Below are 19,275 nucleotides of genomic sequence, written 5' to 3'. Positions count from 1 at the left end.
ATTATGAATTTTAAAGTGCTTATGGAAATAATATTCGTTGACCTGCTTGAGCGATTTAAATATCTTGTATTACTGCCATCAGCGGCTTTAAACTTCATATAACTTGCGTCATGGTCGAAATAACATTGATATACGTGCGGAGCTATTTTGCTTATGAAACGACCGATAGAATCGATAATTATAAGTTATACGGTAAGTTTTTATACGGTAAGGCCCGATACAATTTATCAATCAATAATTGGACTGGTCAGCAAAAAGTGCCATTAGGCGCATCAAGTAATTAAGGAATTGCTATTGGGGCGTCTTAGTATGTTGGGGAATGATTTCTTAGATAGGATGTGTTAGCACGTGACTGATTCCGTTTTTACTTCGAGTACGTGTTATACAAGTTCTACAATCGTTCTTTCGCTTCCTTTCCTTTTATACCTTTGCCATTGCGTAAGCGAGTCACGCAGCGCCGATGGAACTTCGTTTGGTATAACCGGGCGATTAATAAAGTAGGAAAGTGATTGAAGGTTCTATTGATCCTCCCAAGCACGTATTTAATACGTATTCGGTTCTTCTTGAATTAAGAAAAAGAATAATTGTTACGTAGAGGAAAATGTATTTTGTTATCACAAGATATATTTTTTCAAAAATATAGAAATATCAAGACGAGAGACTGCTAATTGATTGATTACCAATTAGATCGGTCCAAAGATATTTTTGGAATATCACATATTAATCTTACTGTCATAAAATAATAAAAATTTTTTTTTAAATTTAATTTGCGCAGATAACTTGATCACAATTTTATTAACACATGCGCAGTTCCATTTTTTTTTCTTAATTTTATATTTGCTTTTGCTACAAAACATATTTATTATCTGCTGTCAATGGACTATTTTTTGAGTTGCATATGATTGGGTCATAATCATTATTAATTAATTCGTTATTAAGTCGTTAATAATCCATCTTATACTGGCACCTAACTTCCGTCATCGACTTCTGGTTTTTGCAGCCAACACCGAGTCTCAGCGGGACTTAGTGAATTTCGAGTAGCAGCTGCTCCATCAGCAGCCGATCACTGTCCCCAAAAACTTTGCCGATACTTCATACATATATTATGTCACTGTACCACTTTTCTTCTTGACGTCGTTGCAGAAGCGATGTACAAGATTTCTTTAACTTCACTTGAATCCATTCGAGTGAAGCGAAACGAAAGTTAAGACAATCGCCTTAATATTTTTTAATTGTGCATTTCAAGTTTGTTTCAACGACACGATATAGTGTCGATTCATTCTAGAAGAATCGTTATCCGATTAATATATCTCGCAATAAATATATATAAAAAATTCCGCACATACAGTTGCAGAATTTGCAGTATACTTAGGTATAGATAAAAAATTTTTCTTAATGATCAAGGTACAATAGAAGATATATCGTTTTAAGACACTTGAAATTAACATTAATTGAGTTTATTGATATCATAAGTGGAAAAGCAAATTTAATAAATTTTTTAAAGACTATATTGAGCATTGAGAAGTAAAAAAAACAGGAAGATATTGTTTCGCTTTCACACGACACACCGAATCGTGTTTGTAATTATCACAATTTTAAAAATGATTTTCGTTAAAAATATCTCTTACTCAGATTTCTCTCACAATATTAATAGGAACTTTTTTTTCAATAAAAAAAATTTTTCTCTGCATGGGAATCATTCTGATTTACGCGTGCAATGATCTCAAACACACACACACACACACACACGCACGCACGCACGCACGCACGCACGCACGCACGCACGCACGCACGCACGCACGCACCTACCACACACACACACACATATATATATATATATATGTTCTTTTTTGGAAATCATTGCCCACCCATAAACTCGCTTGTAAATACAAATGATTTGATAAATATCCAAATAAAGAAACACCGACATAGTTCTTTATTTGAATCATCGGATCGTATTACTAGTACTTAATCTTATTTTTAATAAATAAAGTGTTCATTATTTAAAACGATATTATTTTGTTTATAGTAATATTATTTTTGTTTGTAGATGAAGCTATAAAAAAAATAGAGAATTTTTAAAAAATGACTATCACCTGACTTTAACTTTAAAGAAAAAATGTTAATATATTTTGATTCAGAATTATTTGCAATTTTTTGTAGTGATTTTCTTTTTGTTTCTAGTTAAATGGTTTAAAAGTTACAACGTTTTTACTATAAGCAAATAAAGTAAGTTTGTCAATTTTAAAGATATCTCTTGTGAAAGAATCCATTTGCGCTAAGTGTTTTAGAATCATTTGTAGTTTGTAATAATTATATTTTTTACTTTTTTTGTTTTCTTATTCATTTTTCTTTGTATTTTCTATAATATTTTTGCGCAATCATGATATCTTTAAAATTAACAAAGTTATTTGTAAATTATTATAAATACGTTGTAACTTTTAAACTGTTTAATTACAAATCATTACAAAGGAAAATCATTACAAATAACTAACGATTCTGAATCAAGACATATTAATGATTCTTTTTATTTTAAAATCGGATGTTATTATTTTTTTTTAATTAAAAATTTTTTAAACATAACATTTGACGAAATATTACTATAGACAACAACAAACAAAATATTTGTTTTATATAGTGAAAACTTTATTTATTAAAAACAGAGTGCCAAGTTAGGTTTTTGATAAAATTCATGAATAATATTTGAGTGACATCATTTGTATTATTAAATGTCTAAATCGAGAAATTGATAAAAAATTATAAGAATTAATAGAGTTAATATTATAGAGTTAATAAATAAATCGTATTAATTTGTTATTTCAGGATTTTATCGAAAACTTGATAAAATTTCTTGTTCCACTTCTCCACTTTCGTGATACAGAATTCGAATCTGATTTAATCTGACGACTCCGTTGAATACGGTCATGCCTGCATTATTTGGTGCATTTATTTCTGGCCCTGAATCACACAAGCATTTAATGCAATTAACAAAATTATTCGATCTGTCATAATTTTCTATTCATGCGTTATTTATCTATGGTTACTTACTATTTCGTTACGTACTTGTAACGAATAATTTCTCATTATCTTGTTTTTAATTACGGCAATTATCTTGGCCCGCAGGTGTACAAAAGTCTGGACATAGTTACTGCGAAAGTAAGCACGGCGGAAAGACAGGCGGCACCACATCACATGCTGGACGTCGTGGATCCACTGACCAACTTCTCCGTAATAGACTTCAGAAACATGGCCTTGCCGATTGTAATTTTCATCGTTTTCGTTTTTTTTTCTTTTCTTTCTCCGGATATAATCGACGCTTAATGCGGCAGCTAATCCTAACATTACTACAACAACAAGGATGATCGTACTTCACCGTTTACGTCGGTTACAACCGGTTACAATTAGTACATATCTAAAGCATAATTCAGGATTTACCGACACGTGAATTTTATAAGATAACTGAAAATTTAATTTAGCGCAATAATAATAATTACCATAATAATTTGCATATATTAATATGTTTTATATCTAGTTTAATGAGCCCGGATGCCTTCGTACATGCTAATCGTAGGATCTTTCGGAAAATAATGCGAATGGGGAATTTATAAATCGTGATTATCGTAAGCAGATAAAATTATTAATGAGCGAATCAGCCTTCTCAGGGTGTGTTAATGAAAAGCGTACGATGAATTCTTAATGAATCGTATACGATGAAAGTAATACTTTTTCTCTTCGTTTCGATCCGCACATTCAACTTATTGTCGGATATTAAGGATTACAATTGCACCGATTGGATGTTTCACGCGCGACTTTACAATCATGATGGATTTGCAGCTCGGTTCGCGCGCGAAATTGACTTCGTAAAATAAAGATCTTGGCCGAAGCCAATCGGAACGCCCCTGATTCACGCAAAGACCTTGATACGATCATTAGCCACGGTCTCTCGCGCGAATCGCTCGGTTCTGTTCTCGGTTGTACCCTCTTTCGACGCTCTGTTCCTTTTCCTATCGATATAGATAGACAACCTGGTGGCCAGGAGGAAACTGCCCGTTGTCGTCGGCGGTACAAACTATTATATAGAATCTCTGCTATGGGAGATCCTTATAGCCGATCCGAAAGATCCGTCAGTGCAAGCCGATTCAAGCGCGACCGATTCGAGCGCATCTATCGAGAAGAGATCGGATGATCGATATAACATACGGGTCGGTAGACAGAATGACGATGACGATGATAATGAAATGGCACCGACCAAGAAGTTGAAATTCGACGCGAGATTATGTGATGATAGCAACGAGGAACTACATCGAAGACTAATGGAGGTCGATCCGGAGATGGCGCGCCGATTGCATCCTAACAACAGGCGGAAAGTCATAAGGTAAGATCTAATAATAATTATTAATATAGGAATTATTGATTAAACAAATTTAAATGTTGCAACAAATTGTTTTATTTTTATTTATATTAAATATAAAATTTGATTTGATGCTTTCACATCGTGTTTTGTAAATACAATTAAAAATAAATTGATTAGTTTGAAACTTTTTATCTCGTTTTTTATAAAATAGATATTTAAAATGAAATCGACTGAAATTCGCCACGTGAATGGCTTCGATAGATAGAGTTACTTGATATTCGACGGTTGTTATAATGCCACTTGTCACATTAAAAATTAGAAGAAGCGAACATTAATCAGACAGTCCACCGGTATCCCTGACGCATATGTAGGCATTAATTTAATTCATTGAATTCATTAACATTTTCCACTCGAACGCTGTGCAATTAAGTCTCAAGGTGACGATCGTAAAGTTTAAAAAATGAGCTTATGAAATCCTAATTCCTCGCGCCGCGATAAAATTCTGACCTACTTTCGATAACGGAATGAAGCTCACTTTGATATCAGTTTGATAAGATGTGCACTACATCTTACTTTGATAATATAAATTGAATCGCTCATTTCGGAGAGACATTCTTCATTGAAGGAAGAAAACTTCCAGAAATACAATAAATCTATCGAATTCCCTTTGTGTTACATAATACAAGAAATTATGGAAATTTTGGAAGATACGTTCAGGTGTGCTAGCCTGTGGTATTGTGAAATTTAATTCGAAAATGAATTGATAAAATTCAGAGAGTAACAGATAACGAAAAATTAACACCTGAATCGATTTTATGTTTATAGCCACATTTCGTCGAATATCCAATATACTTTTCTTTTTTTTAATTAGTGAACGCTTTCTTCTTAAACCGTACAGTTTTTAACATGACACTTGCAATTTGCTCTCTTGCGTTATCTGAATGGATTATTTAAGAGAATGTTATATTGCACAATCAATTTATAAAATTCTGAATTTAAAATTCTTAATTTTGGCGAGTAATCTGAAGCGCATCTTGGCTCTGATATAAATAAAGTCTGTGAACTAATTAATGCCAAGCGCTATTGTTCCCGGAATTGTATAATTAATTAATTGATTGATGCAATGATGTTGCAGATAAATTGAGTTCTGCCATTACGAGTAGAGCTTATGCTAATATTGATGACGTTTATAATTTAGTAGTGTTTAAAAATCTTGTCAGTAAATTTACTTTGTCTAAAAGATGAGTCTATTGAAAAGATATTTTAAATATGTCTTAAAATTGAGCAATTTAAAATGAAATTTCTCGAATTGTTAAATATAATAATCAAAATGTTCTTCGAGAGATTACTTTTTCTACAAGAATTCTGAAAATATTAAATGTTAATATATGAAAGACTTATGTTTAAGATTATCTATGATAATATGGAATATTACTTAAAGATAATTAACTTATAAATTTAGATGTTTTCATTCATGTTTTGATCGCTTAATAAATAACTAATCAATTTCCTATATTAGAATAATTTTTATTTTATTTAGCTCTTTTAATACACTTTTGACTCTAATTGCAAAATTTTTTCTCGCTTTTATTAATTAAGATTTAAAATTTAGGAAAATAATTTTAAATAATTTTTTCTTATTGAAAATGGTTTTATTTATAATTAAAATTTTTTAAATTTGTTTGAAATTTATTTAAATTGTCTTGGCTTTGACATTTGATTTATTATAAAGGTGCTTTCAGTATTATCTTGTTTAAGTAATCGACTTCAGCATACGTCAGCAAAATGTAAATGTGTCTGTAACTATAAAACAGTCAGTGGAGAGTCATTTGAAAATCGTTTTCATCATGCTTATTTATATGCAATAAAAGATAGATATAGATCAATGAACAATATTCTAACAGAACAAGTAATGTATTTCTGCGTTATCTGATACTTAATAAAAATTAGCTAACTAATCGCAATAAAAAAGAAGTTAAATATACAAATTTAAATAGAATTAAGAATAATTTTCTCTTCTTTCATTTGGAATGGAATTTACAGTTATATCATATTTGCTATTTATGACATTTAATTTAAATAAAATTATGCTTTTTCAATTTGTGTCTATGTGAAATTGAATTCGGATAACTTCAGAATTTTGCATGTACAATAGTAGCAAAAAATTGTCAAAATTAAAAAAAGAAAAAACATATTTCTTACATTTACTGTTTGAAAAATTAAAAAAATAAATCCGGATTAAAAAAAAATTAAAGTATTACAAAATAATATATTTGATATAGATTTTGATTTATTGATTTTATACATTATAGATTTTGACGTCTTCGTCAAAAGAAAATAGTTGTAATTAATATTTTTTTAAATTTATGGCTTTTCATCGTGAATATCTTCTGATATCAACTCCAAGAAACAATGAAAAACGAGTATTTGCAGAAAGAGAGAAAGAGACAAATAATATTTTTTTACAATTTAAAATCCTCATAATTTGATCGCTTCAGTGAATCGATTCAGGATTTTTTAATAAGTTTCTGAACATATGTAAGAACATTCTGTACAATTTTGATTAAATTCCTAATATTTCAAAAATAGGTACGAAACATCCTTAACCCTTAACGTGCACTTCAGCAGAATTACATAACGGTCACACTGGGGTCGTTTCAGCCCCCACTATTAAATGCTTACTGCAATGAAGCTATTTGAATTTTTGACTTGAAAAAATTACATAATAACTTTGAAACATCCTTCTATCCAACGGAATTGTGTTTTTACATAAAATTTAATTTTGAATATGAAAAAAAATTCCCCAAAATTCTACCAAAAAACAACGTGAAAAATGACTTTTTTTACTCAAAAAATCAGAACTCATACTATTTTTGATATTTTAAACTAAAAATTTAACCCGTTACTCTCGAGATGTGAGACACTTTAAGAAAAAAATTAGTGCAATAGGGCAAAAAAGGGATTTATTTTGAGAATCAAAATGAGGAATCAGAGTAAATTGACGTTGAATTTGTCTGGGGTCAATCTGATTCCATAGTGCATGTTAAGGATTAACTATGTGAAATTAAATTTGGATAATTTAACTTTTTTAATTTTGTGGCTTTGAATTTACAATTAGTAACTTTACCAAAGTTATTTCAAAACTTAATTTAGATAGAGATTATCAATCTTCCTGTTTAAACTTCTCTGTTCAGAGATTTTATATTAAAATTATAGCCATAAGAGCTGTGATTTTGATATATTCAGTGATCCAATTAATTTTGATATGAACAAAACAATATTATAATCGTGTATAATTATGATCACGTAATTCTGTGTATAAAATTTACTTTATGTGTGATCCCATATTTCTCGTTTGAGACCCGCGTGAATTTAATGAAAGGAGAGAGTCCCGGTTTTTTTTTTCACCGGAGTTCGCTGTAGGTCCACCTGTTACTTTGCCGGCGTTTTTCGCAGAATCGCGGACTTATAAAGCTACGTTCACAGTAACAATAATTCGCGCGGGCCCGGCAACGAACGACGTGATCGAATCCCGAAGCGTTCAAACGCGTATCCTCACGCAATCGTCATCAATCAAGCGAGAAATCTTTTTCCGCGTTATACGTCACGATAATTGAAATTACTTTGTGCATCCGCCATCTTCGATTAATTATGATTAACGGTTCGCCGCGGTATCGCGCCGCGACCAACATCATCAATGAATGTCGGCAAGGTAGAATGATGGTGTTTCCCCGCGTTCCTTTGACCTGACTTCGGCTTCTGTGGGATTTGCGTGTCCAGCTCCCGAATCGATCGGATAAACACAATTGGGTTTCCTCGGTGTGAATGCGCAAAACGATCGACAATGGCCAATTAGAGCAGGGTGGAGCAGAGGCAAAGCAGAGCAGGGCACGTCTTTTGGACAACTGTTACGCTTTCACAGTATGGCTACCAATGGCAGCTGCGTCTCGGAAGTGCACCTTTTACCTTCGCGGCGATCATCCTGCACACTTGCGTCTCGTGCGTGAAAAGACGTCGAACCCTATAGAATATTTTTGATCGGGATTTGGGTTAGGTCAGGCAAGGATCCCGTGCGTCGCCAGCTGTCGTGTCTTTCTTCCTTTATTCTGTCACCTCGTTCAACTCTCAGAGGCTTCAAATTATATTTATTCGCTGTGCTTCCGAAGCACTCGAATAACGAGCGTTCAATTAACCTTCCGATCACTTCTTTATATTTCTGTATATGACCAATCCCATCAGATAGAGAGGAACCCTTACACGAAACCTTATTATTAAGAAGTATGATTTTCTTATAACAACTTTCTTACTATCATCGATCATCGTGGCATATTTTTCGACGTATTTGGTGTCGATATTCATTTAATTTATTTTATTTTTTATTTACAATTTATTGTATCATCTTAATTAATGTGAAACAAACAAATTTTTCGTTTCTATTATCGTGTAATATTTGGCACACTGAGCTATTTTATTATCAATCTATACGTAGCATGTTTATCGATTGAAAAAGCAATGCATATTTATAATTTACTCACCAAGAAATAATTTATTTATCTTTTTATGAACCGCTTGTGTTTGATTAGTTTCATTAGTATTAATAGCGGCTTGAATACGAGTTTAATCAATGAAACTCAGTTCTTTTGATGGTTTCTTTACAAGAAGCCGACATTATTATACCGCAAACGTTAAAATGTTATGAACACCGCCCCTTGCAATTTGCACTTTAATTTTTTAACACTCTTTATACATAATAATATACACTTTCGGCACATTATTTTCTAAAAACTGGGCGGATCGATTACGAGAATATTTTCTCTACAGAAATCCGAATAATAATTAAACTATACTAATTCTTGTTTGCTTCGATGCACGATGTGATAAATTGAAATGGAACTTGCAAAATTATTAGCGAACTGTTTGCGGGGAATATGACTTCATATATTTATAAAATTTGAACGGTCCTTTTTTTATGCTTTACGCCTAAGGGAAAAGGCGGCACTCATAAAGCTTAACAGCCTTGTTCCGGAATTTTTATGTATCGCCTTGTCATCGTCGCGACTCGTAAAAAAATCCCTTCCTTTTTGCATCGATGTTTCTGATCGTCAGTAAAGTGATAAATTTCATAAAATTAATTTGCTTTTTAAAAGCTTTATTTATTAGCAGTTTTTTTATGTAATCAAGACTAATTACAAAACAATCATTTATTTTAAAATTAATCTCATTTTATATCTTTCTTTTTTTTGTTTTATATATAAATTTACTTTTTTGTTAGATATATTTCTTAAAATACACTCAAACAGGCTTTTTTCTTTTTTTTATGTAATTAATATTTTTGAATATATCTTAAATGCATTCTATATCATATTTTAATTTTAATGTATTAATTGATATGATGGAGTTAATTGATATATTTCTTAAATTTTTTTCTTGATTTTCTTGGGGATAATTTTATTCACACTTATTTTGTCTGACAATTTAAATTGTGTTAGATTGAAATAATATGAATTTAAACGTGCTGTTCTTGGATCACAACGCCAATATCGATAAAACGTAATGGATGTTCTCCCTATTTAGTAGCACGATGAAAATTCCGGAGTCGTTTCGCTCCTTTCTCTGACTTCGATGACACGTTTATGATATCCTCGTCTCGTATGCGATCATACGTAAAGCGAAAATCATAATTACTCAAATGGCCATCAATTTTCCGAGCGTAAAAAAATTTAGCGAGCTTACTTATTACTTATTGATTGACATGTCGCGCGTGACGAGAATTTGTGTATATATTATGCAGATTTGTGCAATCACTCTTAACAAAAATGTGTGTTAAGACATTAATAACTTTGAAATTATAAAAATATTAGTTTTTTATCTATTAACTGACAAGTAATCAAATTATAATTAGGTACGTGATAAAATGAAAATTGCAGAAGATGAAAAATATAATAATTATTCATGCAGTATTTTTTTGAAGGCATTAAAGTTGTAAAATTTTAAATGAATGATTCACTTACTTAAAATAATATCTAATAATCAAACATTTCTAAAACGCTCAATTTTTAATTTTAATTTAATCAACAAAAAAAAAGAGAAAAATAAACACTGCCTTTTTGTATTATATATAATTAATTAATAATACATATATTGCTTCTATCGCAGGCAGAAAATAATTCGCTGAAAGATTCATTAACAACACTTTGTAAACTTAATTTACAACATATTTATAACATCTTTAAACTTTAACGCTTTTTCGAATGTTCCTCTTTAATTCCATTACTTTCCACAAAATATAGATAGCAGTAGCTTTTTATGCACAATATCGTAGGAAACATCTCAACATTATATATATTTAACAGGCATAGGCTGCTTTTCTTATAAATCAAAAGAGTCTGGCCGCGCAAAAAATTGCGACTTGAATCCAGAAGAGGATTTTCACCAAGTAAAGACCATGTAAATCAAATTTAATTCAGCAAGCGTATGGTCAACATGGTTTCTCTGATCCGCATTTTTATGCCGCATATTACAAAAACCACTGACGAAGGCTTTTCATAAAATTGGCGATATAATTTAATATTTGTGGAACGCCGGGAACACATGTATAATAATATTGCAAAAAAAAATATATATGATACCTTGTTATCACATTTTCTTATATTTTTGGAATATTGCATAAAAAATATGTTTATATGTTATATATGTATATATATATATATATATATATATATATATATATATATACACACACAATATATATGGGAAAATAGGATAAAACCAGATACCTCTGTTTCTCTTCGTGATAAATGCTTATCTTTGATTAACTCGGTGTCTTATCGGTAGGGCAAAACCGAAAAATCTTGTTATTCTTGATTCCTAAATATTTTTTTTTCAGCAATTAGCCTCATTTTCTCATTGTTTAAGATCCAGTAAAGATTAATTAACTATCAGCAAAATTTTTTTTACTTTCTGATATTTTGTAGGAAGATCCAAAATAGTACTTAGTTTTACCCTATTTTCCCCTATATCTTAAATTTATTGTTTTTTATTTAATATATAAGAAGAACCTTTTTTTAGAAAATATTAAAAGATTTTAATTTGTGTATATATATATAATGTATATATATATATATATATATATATATATATATATATATATATGTATATATACAATATATATGGAAAAGTAGAATAAAACCAGATACCTCTGTTTCTCTTCGTGATAAGTGCTTATCTTTGATTAACTCGGTGTCTTATCGGTAGGGCAAAACCGAAAAATCTTGTTATTCTTGATTCCTAAATATTTTTTTTTTCAGCAATTAGCCTCATTTTCTCATTGTTTAAGATCCAGTAAAGATTAATTAACGATCAGCAAAATTTTTTTTACTTTCTGATATTTTGTAGGAAGATCCAAAATAGTACTTAGTTTTACCCTATTTTCCCCTATATCTTAAATTTATTGTTTTTTATTTAATATATAAGAAGAACCTTTTTTTAGAAAATACTAAAAGATTTTAATTTGTGTTGCAATTTTTACTTTGATATTAATTAAGTTAAAACCGTGATGCATGAAAGAGAAATGTAATTTAATTATACGAACGTATATATAAATATATTGTGTACAATATTATTATCTTATATATTAATTACATTTTCCCTCTCTTTACGTGCGCATATATTTCATAATGTAATATAAATAATGTAATGTAATGTAATAATGTTCGCTGAAAATAAATGAACGCCAGTTATTTAGAAAGAAGATTAATGAGATAGTATTCCGCTGCATCTTTGCACGCATTGCAGTAATAACATTTTCTGTTAGGACGTTAAAGCGATTTACTCTTTTAAAAGATAGCGTAAGTACACGTACGTGCAAATAGACACTATGATTTTTTCTCTCTCTGATAATTATAGATATCTCTGATATCTTTGCAAGAAATTCGAAAGTAAACATATTAATTTTTTATAAAAATTTTTATAAATTTCTTAACAAAAATTTCTTCAAATAATGTTATTTCTTAGCTTTATTGCCGTACATGTAAAAAATGCAAAAAAAAAATAATTAAATAATAATCTATCTATTTCATTGTAGATATTGTTTTATTGTATATATTAGCCATGATTCGAGCAATATGTATATCTTATTCCAATAATTGGCGTTCAAGGAATTATTTCCAGGATTGCCTTCAAGCAACTTCGCAGGTTCGCATTTCTGAGTTATCCCGCGGTCGGGATGCAGAATTTCTTTTCCGCGCGCACACGAGAGTAACGGGAAGAAAAGAAAGAGCAAGCCGGTTTTCCCAGTAATACTAATTTCACTGAATCAACACTCGAGATAAGCTACTTGCGCGGGGTCATGATTTATGATCGCTCCTAAGCAAATTATGTAGATCGCGGTATTTGATTAGCGGCGGGGAGCGCCGTAGTATAAGACACCATGTGTATGGCGCTGATAAAGCAACGCCTTAATATCTTTTAATGTCGGACATTTATTCGGATTTGTTTGACATTTGCTTCGCGAGATTTCCTCGCAGCTGCTCTCTTTTTTCGAATTCGCCTAGTGTTCTTATATATGTACATACAATGACATTACGATTAATTTCATCAGTGAAAATTTTAAATTCTTAGGTTATGGTGTACTACGCAAAAAAATTGAGGGACTATTTTCCTCCTGAAAACAGAAAAGACAATTTTCATGTAGCTGCAACTTTGTCGCATACATCGGATTGAAATAAATAGAAAAGCTTGAAGTTTTTAGTTTGAGAATCTCTTAGTCGAGTTCAATTGTTTTTATTTAATTTTTAACAAAATTACGTTATGAAAAAGCGACGTCTATCGATTGATCAAATTTTTTAAAAGTTTGTCAAAGAATGTCAAAGGAAAAATAATTGTAGCACAATTTTGTTAACTAGATTTTAAAGAGCAGATTTTTATCATTAATTTGCTTTTTTAATGAATATTCTACGAGTTTTTTTTTCGCCGAATTATTTATTATTGAAGTAAAATCAATCTATTGATATTGATTATTCGTAATTAGTGAAAAAATTATCGCACAATGATTATTAAAAAAGCAATTTAAAGAGAAAAGTTGGCACTTTAAAATGCATTAATTAATTTAAAAATGCATTAAATTACCTTTTTAATCAATATCCATTGGTAAAGTGTGATTGCTACTTTAAAATGAATTAAAAAATGTATTTTTTTATTCAAACCAATGCAAATTAATAAAAAAACGTTAATATTTTTATGAACTTTAATATATTTACAAGTAAAAATTATCCCAATTACTCGAGCAAAAGGCCGAAGCAATTAGTGCATTTTTAAGTGCCGACTTTTTTCTTTAAATTGCTTTTTTAATAATCATTGTACAATAATTTCTTTACTAGTTAAGAATGTTTAATAGATTGTTTTTAATGAATAACTTGGCGAAAAAAAATTGTGACATTTATTAAAAAAGCAAATTAAAAATAAAACTTTACTCATTAAAATTCAACGAAATTGTTACAATTTTTTTTTTTTCTTTGACACTGACAAAATTTTAAAAAATTTGATAAATCGACGGACGTCGCTCTTTCATAATATAATTTTGTAACAAATAAAAAGAATTGAACTCGACTAAAAGATTCTGAAACTAAAAACTTCAAGCTTTATAACGCTTTTTTATTTGTTCTCAATCCGATTATATGCAATGAAGTTGCAGCCACTTGAAAACTGCTTTTTCCGTAGAAGGAAGAAAGTGGCCTTTTAATTTTTTTGCGTAGTTATAAATTTCAAAATGGTGCAAGTATAAGTATGCAGCAAATGTTAAATATGAAAACATTGTTTACTTTTTTAATATATAGGTACATTAATTTCTTAGAATGTTTCTTTTTTTAATAAGAATTTGGTGCATTTATTTGAAATGAAACTCGTAGTATTATAACCTAAAATAACTGTGCAAAATTTTTTTTTTTTATTTATATGAATATTTCGCGATTTATCCCAATGTCCTTGGAGAAAGCAAAGAATGATTTCAAATTGTACTTTGTGAAAAAATTTCGCAAATCCTTCCAGCCGTTTTTTAATCAACCTAGTTCTTCATCGCGCGATATGGGCTTAAGACGCGAATATTAAAGGGAATGTGTCTTTATCGTGGCCGGTGTAACACCATTGACCCCGCCGCTTTAATAAAGCAGCGGGTTTTCGACTCGATCTGTCTGGACACGCCCAATGATCCTTTCACGCTCCTTTTCCATCTCCTCGTCTCTCCTCGCCCGCTTATCTCTTTCTTTCCCCTTTTCATTCTCTTCCTCGATCTCTCTGGTCGGCGCGCGCGAAACAAATTTCGATCATACTTCTACTTCGTCCAGAAGAAGATACTGAGCCGCCGCCGGGGATCTTCGGAACGCACGAGTTCCGAAGTAATTAAACAGGTATAGTTTAGGTCGTCTTCACGAAAAAAAAAAAAATATATACTTTATTTCAGACTCGTCGGCCGAGAGTTTCTTCGTGCCGCGTGTGGTTCGAGTAGTTCACTATCGTTCGCATTATTAAAAAGATACAGCTTTAATCAAAAGGAGCTGATAATAAGTTGATATTACATTGAATGCGAAAAATTCTCTTGCATGTGGGAAACGACAAAATAAAATCAGCTATGCAGTAAATATCGACATTACCTGGTTTGAAAAAAATCAATAACAGATGACACATCGGTACACGTGTAAGTGTAGTTACACGTGTGCGAATGAAATTTATACGATACTAACGGCAAACTTTGATCGCTTATAACTCAAAAACTATTGCAGCTTCAAAATTTTTGTATTGGAATTTTTTAACTCTATTTTATCTCTAGAATAAAGTATTGTACCGAAGTTGGCGCCCTGTATATAGTGTATTAATTTTTATTAAACTTTGCACTAACGATAAGCTATTAGCAAAAAATTTAATATTGCTTCCTCATAGAGGATAAAATATTTTTTCAAATTTTATCCTAATGTGTGTTCAGAATATTCTAAAACGTATTTTTACAAAATGTACGTATGTGTGTACGTATGTGTGTATATGCACAAAAAGCGCATGATTGCTCTAACTTCCGTAAATTTTGAAATATTGATCTAAATATTTTTACATGAATAGAGTATCATTAAGGGATGGTTGTTATTGAATTTGATGAGAGTTGATAAAAGGGTTCACTTTTTATGAAATTTTGAATTTTTTAAAAAAAAAAGTGTAATTGTTTTAACTTCGACAAATTTTGAGATATCGGGTTAAATATTTTTACATGAATAAAATATTATTAAAGGATGATTGGTATTAAATTTGATGAGAATTAGTGAGAGCGTTCATTTTCTATAAAATTTTGAATTTTTCCAAAAACGAGGTGTCACCCCGTACGGACGTATTTGTAGTTACGCTTACTGGTATTATGAAGAAAAGGAAATAAAATTATGAGGAAGCAATGTGCAAGCTTCTAATTTGCACGATTTTTTACTTTTTTCTTGTTGTTTTGTTACACTTTAAAAACATGAGCGTTATTATTTTAATTTCTTGCTCAATTTTTCTCATCTATGTTTTTTTAAATTCTTTATACACATAAAGTTTTTAAGTAATTCTTTTTTCACACACGTCCTTATATCATCCTCCCCTACATCATGTGCATTACTATGGAACATCTCTCAGACAATTTGTTTGCAAGCTCTTTAATCTTTTCGATACTCCCGAATTCTTCACCGCCCCTTTTAAGCAATGTTCAAATGCACGATTCTGCCTCAGGGATGCGCACTTTTTTCGCGATATAAATCGCCACCAAATATTTCACCATTTCGCTGGCGATGCACTCCAAGCCACAACTATAAGCCGCTCAGGACAGACCGCAAAAAAAAAAGGGAATGAGACTGGACGCACTCCGAAGAAGGAATAGAAGGTCCAGATCGTTCGAGGAAAGTGAGGAAGATATTCCGGGCGCGCTCCGCTGAGACAGAGCCTTGCAATCACTGTTTTTGAATCTTTGCCAAGTGTTGCCGTCGCGAACCAACCCCTCGATGACTTCTCATCCGGTCCAACCAGCCTCGATAGCTTCTTCGAGACTTCAATCTATCGGTAGTAATCGCGCGCTTTATCGTACATCGCTGTGCGGTAATTTGATTAAATATTGACGAATATTTTTTTGTTAAGTATAATCGCTCACATATTAGGTTGCATCGTGTAACTTGATGGAAATTTGTAACGGCGATGCTTTATTCAGGTAATCGATTCGGTATTTTTCTCTTTAGAAAAAATAAAGGAAGATGAAAATATAATATATTAAATATATATAATATAAAATATATAATATAAATAATATAATATATTTAATAAGAAAATATATAATATAATATATTTTTATGTAAATTTATCGAAAATTGTGGTAATCCATTTTTCTAACGCAAAAAATTCATTGAATAAAAATAAATGCATATACAAGCATCAGTTTATTATATTATTCGGGTTTTTTAAGTCATTAAAATAAAACTGATATTTTTTACTTTTACGAGTCAATTGAAAAATACGAGAGATATTGAAATCGCAAAGAAAAAATTATTTTCAAAAAAATTGTTCTGTTATTATTTCATTAGATTGTTTTATATTGTACTATTTTACTCTCTGTAGAGAATTTCTAATCAGATACTGTAATAATAATAATAGTAACATTATGAAATCTCCCTCGAGACAACAACCATAATGCCTCGGGCGCGATAAAATATGGCTAGACTGATCTGATATAATCGATACTATTATAAAATGTCTATTTCATCAATAATGATAGCTTTAGGGCTCCTACAATGTGAGTTCCTTTTAATGACATAATATTACAGTTTTTACGTCTTATTATCAACGATGTGGAAAAGCATTTATCGTTAAGTCTCTCTGTTGTTTTAAAATTTTTTTTTTATTTTAAAAATTTGAAGAAAGAATTTGCGTGAAGGTGAATGATCATTGTTCGAATATTTCGCTTATCCACAATGTTAGATAAAAACAATGTTATGGATATATTAAACAATATTATTAATAACAATATTATTAATTTTTGGTTTAATTTTATGTTTATTGTTTTATAGCTGGATATATTTGTATGGAAAAAAACGAGGATTGATTTTTTAAGAATTTTTAATCAAACTTGTTTGAGAAATTCTTATCTTTTCAGGAATTCATTTCTTTTCAAGAATCTTTAAATTCTAAAATATAATATGTTTAGTTACATTTTGTAAATATTTTTGTCGCCGTTATACAGTGTGTTTTCTAAGTAAGTACAAATTTGAAGGGATATTCCTTGGCTTATTTTAAGAAAAAAAAGTTCTATAAACATGTGTCTTAAACTGCTTCGTTTTTAATTTAAAGTAAAAGGGTGTAAAAGTTACGCAAAGAGAATGAAAATTTTGAAAAGTTGGAAAACATTTAAAAATATTTTTATTCACATTTAAACTGCAAGTCAAACACCTTGTTTGGAGTAAATACTTTTTTTTAAATTACATTTATTTATTAAAAAACTTAATATGAATTATCTCATATTTAAGTTTGTGTACTTACTTAAGAAACACCCTATATATTAAGTTGTATTTTTATTATCGATTTAAGTTGTACAGCTAACATAAATAATTATATATAAAACTGTATAAGAAATATGAATTCAGGTTGAAAGAAAGATCAAGAATATTTTTTGAGAAGCATGCTAATATTTTCGTTCTATGATATTTTGATAAAAACGGCGCGATTCCCAAGAGATTATTTTGAGGATTATTTTAATAATACATTGATAATTGATTTGTGTAATATTACTCCCGCGTGATACTATTCTTTTAAAGAGCATTTTCCATTTTTATTCTTTGTAGATGCCTCAATAATCTTATTGTAATATAGAACTTACATTTTAATGACAAAGATCAATTTGTTCTTAATATAGATTAAAAGAAAATAATGTAAAGTTTCTCTAACGGCTCATCCATTAATCTCTCGAATCTTCTTTAATTATGAATTTTGATTGAAAGTAAGTAAAGCAAGAGACTCGAAGTTTCTTAGATATTTTTAAAGGTTTGTCCAATATTTTCACTAAGTGGCGATGAGCGATTATACATTGAAGTAAAATCGTAATATTAAACAAGAATAATTTTATTTTGCGGATATATTCAGAAATAACATATTCCATTTTTCATGTACAATATCTTTAAATATTAAATCACCATATATGAATATTTGTGTGTATATGTGTACGCGATACTTTTCCAACTTTGTAAAAATTGTAATATTAAAGAGCGGCATAAATACTTAAACGATTTTAAGCGAAGGATAAGAAAGTGTAGTCTTGATTTTGTTTTCTCTAAAATTAAATAAGCAGAATTTATAAATTATTTATAAATTTGAATTTATAAATTGTCCACCATATAGGGATATTTATTCGATTCCGTTAAAGGAAAAAATATTGCTATGTTGTAAGCTATTCGAGTGGTAACAAGCACCGGGAAAATGTTAGCAAATGTGGGTGGCACAACGACACGTGCGTACATACACGTGTGACGCACAACTAACGGACTACTTAAAGTGCCTGTTCCGTAAGAAATCGTGGCGGCCTCTCGGTGTTGCACCGTTACGTAACGTTCCGGTAGGGCGTGTTCTCCCTGATAAATTCCATAACGATCCGGGTATGTGATAATTACGATTCGTGATCGAAAGATCAACGACAGGGAATGACTCGTCGATCAAACTCAAGCGGTTGAAAAAAAAAAAAATAAATAAAATCGAGCGGACAAAAGTTGCTCCGTTTTACGGAGTTAATTTACGGAGAAAAACGCGGTTGGATTGATAATTTCGCATCAACTTCTTAATGAAAGCACGATGTTTGTATATGTGCTGATAGTGAGAATAAGAAAGTGCGCAATCTTGTAATTAAATTTCTGGACGGCCCAGAAAATATTTAA

General features: G+C 30.4%; 1 protein-coding gene across 1 annotated transcript in view; it reads left to right on the top strand.

The window, feature by feature from the left end:
- The window catches only part of LOC126858580 (tRNA dimethylallyltransferase), a 110,916-nt gene that overhangs the window by 23,319 nt on the left and 68,322 nt on the right, over positions 1-19,275 (top strand). The window contains exons 2-3 of the mRNA XM_050609037.1: positions 3,124-3,261; positions 4,017-4,375. Coding sequence (XP_050464994.1) covers positions 3,124-3,261; positions 4,017-4,375 — 497 coding nt within the window. The remainder of the gene's footprint in view (positions 1-3,123; positions 3,262-4,016; positions 4,376-19,275) is intronic.

The sequence above is a fragment of the Cataglyphis hispanica genome, chromosome 26 (assembly GCF_021464435.1).
Source record: "Cataglyphis hispanica isolate Lineage 1 chromosome 26, ULB_Chis1_1.0, whole genome shotgun sequence".
Taxonomy (NCBI): Eukaryota; Metazoa; Arthropoda; class Insecta; order Hymenoptera; family Formicidae; genus Cataglyphis; species Cataglyphis hispanica.
This window is presented reverse-complemented; position numbering and strand designations above follow the sequence as displayed.